The sequence below is a fragment of the Typha angustifolia genome, chromosome 2 (genome assembly GCF_048772165.1).
Source record: "Typha angustifolia cultivar Huaian chromosome 2, ASM4877216v1, whole genome shotgun sequence".
Classification (NCBI taxonomy): domain Eukaryota; kingdom Viridiplantae; phylum Streptophyta; class Magnoliopsida; order Poales; family Typhaceae; genus Typha; species Typha angustifolia.
Genome location: NC_133240.1, coordinates 7,054,917 through 7,066,576, shown reverse-complemented (window position 1 = coordinate 7,066,576; position 11,660 = coordinate 7,054,917). Strand labels below are relative to the sequence as shown.

The following is an 11,660-nucleotide window of genomic DNA, read 5'->3' as shown; positions in this document are numbered from 1 at the left end:
TTGTTTTTGTCCTCTTCCACTTTCTCTTCCGACGGGTTCATTCTATCATTTTCGATGGTAGGGAAGGGGAGGGGAGGGAAGGGAAGGGAAGCAGAGAGAGTGAGTTTTCCTCCACTATGAGAATACTTTTCATCTCATTTCCTCATTCTTCCCTATCCTTTTTTCTCTATTTAATATTCTCTCCTTGTTTGCCGTGGCAAATGCTGACACTCGGCCGTCATCGCAGAGGCCAACGAGGCTGTCACTGACTCAGTGTTGTAATGGGCACGGCAACCACGGCAACCATCTATGTTGTTGCTCCGACCTCCTCCTCACTCTTTGTATTTTTTTAATAAAAATCCAAAGATCTATTCATTAAAGGTTACAATAGAAATCATAAGGTGGGTTCAACCATATCTTGATAACCCGATTCGCTAGGGCAAACCTAACTAAACTATGAGCCACAAAATTATTATTTTTATTTGTATAACATATTCGTATCGATGAGAGCTCCTTCATACGTTCCAAGCATTCATTAACTATCGGAGCCAATTCTCAGAAAATCTCTCATACATAATAACTACTTGTGCTCGTTGACGACTTAATCCAATACCTCCCCTCTATTATCTCTATCGTTACCTTTCACCGCTCACATATCCCTCATCGTCTATCAAATATAAGCACCATGCCTATTGTATAATCTTTATAGTTATATTTATTCTATTATAGGGTTGATGTTCGTTGTGACGGAATCGCAAGCTAACTCTCTACGACTGTAAATCTTCTAATCGTGCTTTATATTTTAATTTTATTTTCATGTACCTCTAAGCATGATAATTTTTTTTATTCGTAATATTGTCTTATGCCGACCAAAGTTGGGAGGTTAGATCAGAAGTCATCATTCTATCTCCTGTATCTTTGGAATATTTGAAAGTTAGGTAAATTATTGTCATTTACGAACTTTTCTTCATAAATAATAATGTCACTTGTTGGCTACCTAAGATTTTTCAATGACACTTGATTTTCGATATTTTCTTTGGAGCTTTGTAAAATAAGAGGCCCCGGGTGACGTAGTTTATGGGCTATCAAAATAATTAAGTCGGCTTAACTTGTGTTTAAAGTAAACCAAACTTGATTAATTGAATCAAACTCGAAACTAATTCATAGGCCTGACTCGATTGAGCTCGGCTTAATAAGACTCATATTTCTATTTATTAATATATCTTAGAATAAATAAATAAATAAAATTTATTAAATTAAAGTTTGATTTGAGCTTAATTCAGATTTAAATTAAAATAGACTTTGAATGCACTTATTTATCAATCGACTATAAATTAAGTACGCTCAAATTAGACTTGAGTTTGGATTCGGCTCAAACTAGATTTAATGTTTTAAGTTAGGATTGGAACTAATTTTACTTGAAGCTTAGAACAAAACTCTTGTCGATTACACCAACTGCGCATCATTCAGACCTAAATTACATGCATGCTACCTCTCAATTAAACTATATAGTACGAACTCTAAAATAGATCATTAGTGTGTGGATAAGAGATGGGAAGTTTGATAGAGTAACTTAAATTAGTTAAAATTCTAGATAAGTTGGTAAATTGAACCACTAGTGTACAAAATCAACTTTTCTTTATTTACTTTATATAAAAAATAAAGCATGTTATTTTTAGCATAGTATGGGCGAGTATCAGAGTAATTGACCAAATTGGGCCTCTTTAGAAGCTTATTTATTAAAACTTAATGTGAATATGAATTTACTTTGGACGAATTCACTTTCTGATATGGTGAAAAAAAAAACGCTGAATTAGTATTTTTAACGTAAATTGAAAAGCTCCGAGGAGTTATGCACTTTATCATAAACGTGGACAATTTATTCCTATTACAGATAAGTATTGAGAATAAGAAGATTTGGGCAGTTATCAACTTACTATCTTGTCATGTTGGTGTAGTGGGTCCTTCTATATTTGCACCTACAGTCGTGGGAGATAATGGGTAGTCAATTTGTCAAAGTGAGAGAAACGTGGGTCCTTAGTGTATAATGAGTTTTTGTATATATTGGTTAAAAAACATGAATGGATGGAATGATGTTGATATTGACTAATTAGGAGGAATTACTCTTAATTCTATCTATAATCTTTTTCATCTTGGTCTTAATACATACTCACAATAGGAAAACAAAGGAAGAAACCCCAGCAACCTACTTTTTTTATTTTCGAATCAAATTTTTACTCGATCTGTCTTGTTAGAACGTAACATGAGAACATCCACTCCCTACGTGACTGCATGACGAGAGAAGCATCTCCTTCTCGTAGTCTCAGTTATGCTTTATCTGAACCTGTGCAATTTTAGAACATTCACTCACTATGTGACTACATGACATCGATGGCATCTTCTTCTTGTAGTCTCAGTTATGCTTTATTCTGATCCTCTGCAATCCTAGATGCACGAATGGGTTTCTTTTCGACCTCACCAGCTATAATTTATTGTATGAAAAAAAGCATAATTTTTCATACTTATACATTGCGGCTCTTCCTTCTCAGAAATATTTGTGGACCAATATTAGATAGTTTGTAAAATACATTGTCGTATTACTATCCGAGCGCTTATGGTGAACTACTCAACTCTCCTTGAAGGTTTTGGAGAGGTGAAGGTTTCTCATATATTCCGAGAAGCCAACCATGTCACCAACTAGGGGTGCACGAAGGCTATAAGGTCTCTGCAAATTGCTACGTGGTTTGTGATCTTCTCAACTTTGATATCTCGGCTGAGTTCATCAACCGGAGCAGTCTTATTTAAGTTACCAATAGATTCTTCTAATAAAAATATATATATTTCTAATATTGTTTATACTAAAATGTTCTCTCTCCCTCTCCCCCTTTCTTTTGAAAACGAAGAAAATAAGAGTATTTTTAGAAACAAATTGTGAATAAAAGTTATACCAAAAACTAACAATAATTTTTTTTTAAAGGAAAAAGAAAGGAGATTAAATATAACTAAATAACTGATAATGCCGACAACACTCTCCAGCAAATTGCTACATCCAAGGATGCATATAATCTTTCCTTTTTTGATGGGCGGCCATTTTAAATTCATCCTAATTCTTCCCACCAAACAATTGAGATGATTTGTTTTTTCAAGAAAAAAACTTTGATAGCTAGTGAGTTATGGGCCATGGACATCCCCTAGTGCAGGCAACCTCGTATTATAATTCATACACACTTGCTTATTAGACGATAAGCTGTTGATGGTTAATTTGATGGCTGGGGGCTACTGGTTAGAGGATCAGCCCATTCGAAATAAGGGAGGAACCTAGCCTTTGATTTCATGTTGCCATCTTTGGGGAACGCTATCATTGCTGATGTTTGGATTTGGTGGCTGCACCTAAAGAGTGAGCCTCGGGTTTCTTCCATCTACTCTTTTTTGGCTTTAGATAATAAGGATCTTTGGTCTGGATAGAGGGAGTTGTTGAGGCTACCGGTCGTTCCACATGTGCATATCTTCTATTGAAAGTTGTTATAATGGAGGGTACCTATAAGAGCATTTATCTATAAATTGAATATAGGACATGAAAACCTTTGTGCCTTGTGTGGGCGGCATCCGGAGACCATTAATCACCTATTTTTCCAAATGTAGGTACACTCGTGAGCTATGGGATGAGATCAAAGATTTGCATTAGGAGGTGGTGGATCTGGCGAAGCGCTTGAACCCAGAATGGATCACGACTAGATGACATAGTGAGCAGAAGATGAATAGAAGGACTAAAGGTCTTATTGCCTCTACCTTATCGGTCTTGTAGAAGTAGAGGAATGCAGTATATTTTGAAGGGATAATGGATTGACCTAGGATTGCGGCCCGCAAATCTAGTCAGCTAGCGACAGACTATGGTTGGATCGGTAGAGCCTTGAGGATCCTCCCCCAAGGCAACATGTGACATGAACGACTACATAGCAAGACTAGGTCAATTTTAACACTGATTGATCATTTATTGTCGGATCATCCTAGGGAAGAGTGGGGGCGATTTTGAGATCGAATGGCGGCAACCTTATTGTGCTGCCTGGGAGTCTACCCCTGCTGAGTCAACATTGCCAATGGAGGCATGGGCGATCCGTATAGTGTTGCGGTTGGTGAAGCCTGGTAGCCTGCTTATGCTTGAATCAGACTTAGACAGAGATAGTTCATATACTCAATAGGGGGGCTTTGCCACGTTGGTGCATTCAAAACACTGTATTTGAGTGTTTTTCTAAATTAGATTACTTCTTAGATGTAAGGATAGAGCCTACTTTTAGAGAAGTTAATAAGCCAGCAGATTGGTCATTTCGTTCCCCCTTATCTTTGGACTCTTTTAAGAAGAACCAATTCCGGCTCTCATTCTTAAAAATAAAAAACTCCTCGCACCTAACATACGCTCCACTCCTCCCTCCCTCCCTCCCCCATGGAATTCACCGCCGCCTCCCCCTCTCCCCTATTCTCCTCGGCCGCAATCCTCGCGGCGGCGCTCCTCCTCTCCATCTTCCTCCTCCTCCGCCGCCGCCGCCGCTTCCCCCCTCTACCTCCGGGCCCCACCGGCATCCCCCTCCTCGGCTTCCTCCCTTTCCTCTCCCCCGACCTCCACACCCACTTCGCCTCCCTCGCCCTCTCCTACGGCCCCCTCATGTCCCTCCGCCTAGGATCCAAGCTCGCCGTCGTTGTCTCCACCCCCGCCGTCGCGCGCGCCGTCCTCAAGGACCAGGACCCCGTCTTCTCCAACCGCGACGTCCCCGCCGCCGGCCGCGTCCTCGCCTACGGCGGCGCAGATATCGCCTGGAACCCCCTCGGCGACACCTGGCGCATGCTCCGCCGCGTCTGCGTCCGCGAGGTCCTTGGCCCCGCCAGCCTCGACGCCGTCTACCACCTCCGCCGCGGCGAGGTCCGATCCACCGTCGCGCACGTCTTCGCCGAATCGGGAAACCCGGTCGATCTCGGCGCGCAGATGTTCCTGACGGTGATGAACGTGATCACGAGCACGCTGTGGGGAAAAACCGTGGAGCCGGGGGAGGAGAGGAGTAAGATCGGAAAAGAATTCCAAGAATTGGTGGCGGAGATCACCGAATTGCTCGGAACCCCCAATTTGTCGGATTTTTTCCCTTTTCTGGAAAGGTTCGATTTGCAAAAAATCGGGAAAAAGATGGAGGTGTTAAAAGAAAGGTTTGATGTGATGTTTGCGGAGATTATTGAGAAGAGAAAGAGGAAGAAGAAGAAGAAGGGAGAGGAAGAGGAAGAGGAAGAGGAAGAGGAGAAGGACTTCTTGGAGGTCATGTTGAAGATGGAGAAGGGAGGCGGAGGAGGTGATAGCAAGACGCCGTTCACCATGACTCATGTCAAAGCCTTGCTCATGGTAAGATTATTTACATCTAACTAATTAATTCACTTCCAGTAATCTTTTAAGAATTATAAGTACATAAATACGTATACTTAGTATAATAAAAATATTCCTCTAAGAGAGAAAAGAAAATCAAGAAAGACTAAAGACAAAAAATAATTAGGCTTTGTTTTCTAAATATTATTTACTTCGTTATTACGGTTGTCTGACATATTGTTTCGTAACATGTCAATTTAGCTTCCTTAAGGTCGTCTAGATAATTGCTAGGGTTTACGTGGAGCAACTATTACCTAGTCCCTGCTACTAGTCCATGCACTAAAGTTGCATGCCTGCTAAGAACATTACAAGTTAATGGGTTGCTCATTAATTATCAATTTTCAATTGAAATGAAGGGTTAATGGTATATATAGAGACAGAGTTACACTTCTTTTAAAAAAAGAAGTAAAATTGAGTTGAGCTCAATCCGATAGGATTATCTTATTGCCACAGATTGAGATATATAGCCACTCCTTTATCTAGTTCTGTGGTCCAGAGTACGGCGTCATTACTTGGCAAGCTTGCACATTACTTGATTAGACGACAGGAGGTATATATAGGCCATGCAGCTCCAGGACCACTCAGATATGAACGGTAGGAAAAAAATCTCATGCAGCGAGGGGCTAAGGCTGATCTTTTATATAGCTTGTCTGATTTTGGATTATTGATCCATAACCAGGCATGAATGATTCTTTAAAAGGGATATACGGGTTACTGTGGTTATATACGAGTTAATATGACGTAACTTATTTAATTCAAATAGATTGGTTGAAAAAACAAGCACAAATAAGACACATTCAAATAATTAGCTCTGAATATAATTATGCTATAAATTCAGACAAATTTATATTCTTCGTATTTGTGTCGAGTCATACGTTAAAGATTGCAAACTTAATTTTAAGACCTAACGTAAAAATCACTCTCCATCTTAGCAGATCAAGATTATCATAATCAGAAAAAGTTTAGTCCCAAAAATTGAGCTAGAATATCTTCATAACACTCACTTTTTTTTATGTGCTTTATTCTTAACAGGATATGGTGGTGGGAGGAACCGAGACGACGTCAAACACAATGGAGTGGGCCATGGCCGAGATGCTACAAAAGCCGGAGATCCTCAGAAGAGTCCAAGCCGAGCTCGACCAAGTAGTAGGAAAAGACCACATCGTGGAAGAATCCCACACTCCCAAGCTCCACTACCTCAACCTCGTCATCAAAGAAGTCCTCCGTCTCCACCCCGCCGTCCCTCTCTTAATCCCCCATTGCCCGAGCTCTCCAACCACCATTAACGGCTACTACATCCCTAAAGGCAGCAGGGTCTTCGTCAACGTATGGGCCATCCAAAGAGACCCGTCGATTTGGAAAGACCCATTGGAGTTTAAACCGGAGAGGTTCTTGGAGGAGGGTAAGAGGTGGGATTATAGTGGGAATGATTTGGATTACTTCCCGTTTGGGTCGGGGAGAAGGATTTGTGCTGGAATCTCCATGGCGGAGAAGATGGTTTCCTATTCGCTTGCTTCGTTGCTGCACTCGTTTGATTGGAAGTTGCAGGAGGGGAAGGAGCACGATTTGTCCGAAAGGTTTGGGATCGTGCTCAAGAAGGCTAAGCCACTGGTGGCCATTCCAACTCCGAGGTTATCGAAGCCTGAACTCTATTGCTAGGAAGCTTATGCATGGTTACATGCGGTGTCAAACTTTGTAAAAAGTTCACCACTGTAGCATAATGGCTAAGTTTTTAAGAGCTAGGTTATGGGTTCAATACCCTGGATATTATAATTGATATTTAGTGTTTATTTATGTGTTTAATACTCTGGATGTTATAATTGACATTTAAGTAATTTTTCACTAAAATATTTAATGGATGTTATACTTGATTTGAGCCTATTTGTTAGGAAGGTCTGCACAATTATCTAATTTATATATTAGAAAATATTAATCTCTTTATTTAGCTAGCCTACCAACTCATAGTTCATCAAGAAAATTATATGCACGAAGCTATTTTATTTATCTTGGAAGTTTTTTTTTCCCCCTTATTTTAACCTTTTTCTCATATATGGTATAGTTATATAGCTATAGTGCAAACGGCCTTGGTAGCTATTTTATTTAATTGTTACTTTGTTTGCTAGATACATGCTAATATATCAATCGCATGTATTTGACTGCTACCATTATGCCAATACATATATAAGGTTGTAGGGATTGAATAAATGTGATTAAAGTCATCAGATAATTATCCAAACTGATCTACACAAAATTGGCCCACACCAAATTCCATCGTGCCTCTTAACCTTTTAAGCTTGGTGTGTTTTCTGGATACGTCACATGGACTCATGGTTGTGAACCAGTTGGGCTCTTATATGATTTCACTGATTAGTAGATTTTTTATTTTTTTTCTATAAATATTCTTAACGTAAGTTTAGTATTCTTACTCTCTTTTAGTGCATTTCGTAGTTGATTGGATTCTGCTTGTTAATTGCAACTTGGATTTGATCATAACTCGGCTCACTAAGGTTTAACTTTGATTTTTTATTTTATTTTTCAGAAATAATGGGTATAGTCCAATTAAGAATTAATATGTTACGAACCTACTTGATCCGATTCGAAACAGTTTTGGACTCAATTAGGCTGAACTCAATTAGGCTCGTAACTTTTGAAAGAATTTGCGAACAATCTAACCAATTGATCTTTCTGAATTTTGAATATGTTGTCGCTCTTGGAAAGAGCTTACCAAAGAATCCAAAATCGCAAGGTTTGGACGGTTAGATCTTGAGTTATCGACAAAACAGTGGCTGAAGATCATATAATCCTAGCATGTTAGCCCTCCAATGGCTAAATAGGTGCTAGGTTAATTCCTTGATATGAATGGAAAGAAGTTATTGTAGAAAAGGAAATTAGAAGTTAGAGGAGGTCAAAGACTTGGGCGGTAAAAAAAAAGAGGTGGGATAATACGCTAATGGTTAAAAATAGTTGGGAAGGAGATAAAGGCAAGATGCAAATTTCAATTATCATATTCCAACTCCATTTTCTCCACGTATTTATAGAGGCTCATTCTAAAGACCCAAACAACTAAGTTAAAATTCTAACAAACCAACTAAACCAGTCTTCCTTATTTTCTTAAATTAATCCTTCGTTTCGCTACAAATAGATTTTGAATATGGAGAAATCGTGAATACCAAAGTTGTAGATCTGGCGATCTTATACAACTAGTTTGATATTATTCGGATATTCTTAGAATATTTTATATATATTTTTTTAAAATTACGTATGAATTTAGCTAATTAAATAAAATCAGCAAAGATAATAAGACTCCAATTCTCGCTAAAGCCACGTCAGCTCTAAGATGAAGCCAGACGAAATAAGTGCCTTGAAGTTATATATATATATATATATTGTGTTGTTGAACCTTCCACCAAATGATGATGGAAAAGACACTCTCCCATAGTTAGTAGATCAACAAAAAGTAATAGCGCTGGCCCTCCTATCAGACCAGTAATCCAAACAGAAGGAGTTGTTAAAGATTATCATGAAATATGAGTAATTAAAGACAATGTGCTTAATAGTTTCGACTTCCAGGCCACAGACAACACAAGAAAATAGCCCAGTTTTAACCCATTTTTGACAGGGATTCATTCTGGTGTGAAACTTATTGAAGAAGGCCAACTAAGGAAAGCTCAATTCAAGTCTTATCCAATTCGAGTTCATATTATTAAGCTTACATAAGATTTGAATTAAACTTGGCCCAAAATATATTTGACTGTGCTGCTTATCAAGTAACTAATTTAGGTTTGAGCCAATGCTTGATTCTTAACTTTATCCAGCTGGGCTTGATTATTCCCCTGATTAAAAAAAAGCTACAAACTGACCAAAAAAAAAAAAAAAAAACTAATAACAAGTATAGAGTTGTAAATAAATCCACATCGCGATCCACGTCATCACGTCCACTTTATCCAATTCCCCCTCAAAACTTTACAAAAATTACATCACCTAAATCCACCCACAAACCACAACATATTGCAATCAAATTGAAAGCAAATAGATACCCAAAAGACTAACCTCGGATCGCGACTTGGGAATCCGATCGGGAGCTAATTACGCCTCGTCTTCGTCCGGGAAAGCGAGGCGGGAGGCGATCGCGGAGTGGTACATTGCGTCGTGCCACGTCGCCGTCGCCCTCGTCTCCCTCCGCAGGACCCTCGCCTTCTCCGCCGTCAGCCCCGCCCTCCTCCTCGCCGCCGCCGATGGATCTCCTTCCGCCGCCGGATCCGCCTCCTTCGCGGATCCGGATCCGTCGCGGAAGACCGTGCGGAAGAGGGGGCCCCACCAGGGGCGCTTCGGATCAGAGCCGGACGGAGGGGAGGCGGACTTCCTAGGGTTTGCGGAAGCGGCGGTGGGGGTGGCAACGGCAATGGGGAGGAATGGAGGAGAGGGGAGAGAAGCCATGGAGCTGGAGGAGTTGACGAGGCTTTTTTGATCGGGTCGGAGGAAACGAGGTGGTCTGTTTGTTTACTACTAGTTTTTTGAAGGGGAGTGACGAAGAGGAGAGCGGTTTGGTTTAAAGGACCCGAGAACGCACCCGCGCGGTGATTGGCTGGATGTGATGGGTCGTGGGTTCCATGTCTCACTGGTGTAATAGGCGTTATGAGGTACGGCCGTACGCGCGTCGGAGATTGGGCTCGCTTGTCACGTGAGACGTGTTGTAGCTCAATGCATGATGTGTACGTATAGGAACAGATCCTCTGCGGCCACGTTCACAGGAAAAAGCTAAAACACCCTACTCTGGTTGGCTCACACTATCCGATGTACTTTGTTTTGCACTTCATTAGTACTCATCATTTAGGGGGAATTGCACGTTACCCTCCTCTTCTCAATTTCACCACTACATGCCTCATGTGTGGCCTTCGGAAAGAGAGCATGGGGTATTTATTTTATCACTATTGTTATGCACATGAGATCTTGGGGGTCTTTACTTAGTATCTCGGAATCCTTTTTGTCTAACCGGCTAACTTATGAATGGGGGGAGACTAAGAAAAGTTTAAGGTTATTATAGCCTCCTCAATTTTGATGATTTAGAAGGTGATGAACAAACTTTGATTTGGAGCATTTAAGATGAAGGCAAAATACATTGCATGGCCGGTGTCTCAGATGGTATTTGAGTACTTTGATAGGGGTTGGGTTAAGAAACCGGTCGCTAACTTAACCCAAAGGCGGGAAGGCTAGACTCCTCCACCTCCAGGTGTCACTCAAATCAATTTTGATGGCTCGTGAGACCCATTGAGCAATGGCGGTAGTATTGGTTTCTTGGCACATAATTAGCACGGCGTCATGATATTTTGAGCTTGCCTTCCGACCACGATGGTAACTGCCCTTGAAGCTAAGGACCAATCCTTCTTTTTGGCATAACCAATGTTGCTCGTCTTAAGCTTAATCATGTCATTTTTTAAAGGGATTTTATTGTGCTCATCCAAGCATCAATGACCTGAAAGAAGTCCCTGGTGCATTTGAGATATTATTCACTATTACAAAACCATATGTAACTCTTTTTTATCTTTCTTTATTATGTACACCTTTAGGTTCTAATAAGACAGCCGATTGAATTGCTCATTTTGGAAGGCTTTGTACGATGGCCACTAAATTATAATCATAATTTCTTTATTATATTAACTAAATTACCGATTTAAAAATTTCCGTTACAAACAAAGTGATAAAGAGAATTGATCAAATTTTAAATTATATATATATATATCATATATTTATCATCTCAAATCTTATCAGTATCTTATTTAATACTCTACAAGATTAACTAATATCATACAAGATTTAAATGCTTAAGTTAGAAATATATTTCGTTTTATATTAAAAAGTAAAAGGAAACAGAAGAAAGATAACTCGACCAAACTTGTGGGCCCCCTTTCCTTGCAGACTGGATCGGATTTATATCATAATGGACTGGGCCGGGCTAAGTGTAATACTCCCCACTGTTATCCTACACGGGCTTAGAGCCTTAGGTGCTGCGACAGCTCGTCGGATTGTAACGAGGAGTGCATTGGGAATTTGGGTGTTACCGCGTGATGTCATAGAATGTTATTAATTAATAACAAACTTTGATCAAAAAATGCTTTCGTTTGCTATTATAATCATAATACTCATTGCTTAGGAAATGAGAAGCTTATATACTCATGAGCACTTATTTTGACTATCACGATTATCAAACACCTTTTCTATTAAGTTTTCGTTACTTTTTACATTTATAAATTGTCATAGATCACATAATTACCAATAA

At 39.8% G+C, this 11,660-nt stretch overlaps 2 protein-coding genes across 2 annotated transcripts; one reads left to right on the top strand and one right to left on the bottom strand.

The window, feature by feature from the left end:
- Positions 1-4,402: 4,402 nt before the first annotated feature.
- Positions 4,403-7,264, top strand: LOC140773916 (geraniol 8-hydroxylase-like). Its single transcript, XM_073116704.1, has 2 exons — positions 4,403-5,362; positions 6,416-7,264. The coding sequence occupies exons 1-2, from the start codon at positions 4,421-4,423 to the stop codon at positions 7,040-7,042; spliced, it is 1,569 nt and encodes a 522-aa protein (XP_072972805.1). The 5' UTR covers positions 4,403-4,420; the 3' UTR covers positions 7,043-7,264.
- A 2,205-nt stretch (positions 7,265-9,469) lies between these two features.
- Positions 9,470-9,820, bottom strand: LOC140773538 (uncharacterized). Its single transcript, XM_073116149.1, has one exon. It carries the CDS (start codon positions 9,818-9,820, stop codon positions 9,470-9,472), a length of 351 nt encoding a protein of 116 aa, XP_072972250.1.
- Positions 9,821-11,660: the final 1,840 nt, after the last annotated feature.

Coding starts and splice junctions, on each gene's coding strand:
- LOC140773916 (XM_073116704.1), top strand. CDS start 4,421: ATGGAATTCACCGCCGCCTCCCCCTCTCCCCTATTCTCCTCGGCCGCA. Junction 5,363..6,415: donor ATGTCAAAGCCTTGCTCATG/GTAAGATTATTT, acceptor TATTCTTAACAG/GATATGGTGGTGGGAGGAAC.
- LOC140773538 (XM_073116149.1), bottom strand. CDS start 9,820: ATGGCTTCTCTCCCCTCTCCTCCATTCCTCCCCATTGCCGTTGCCACC.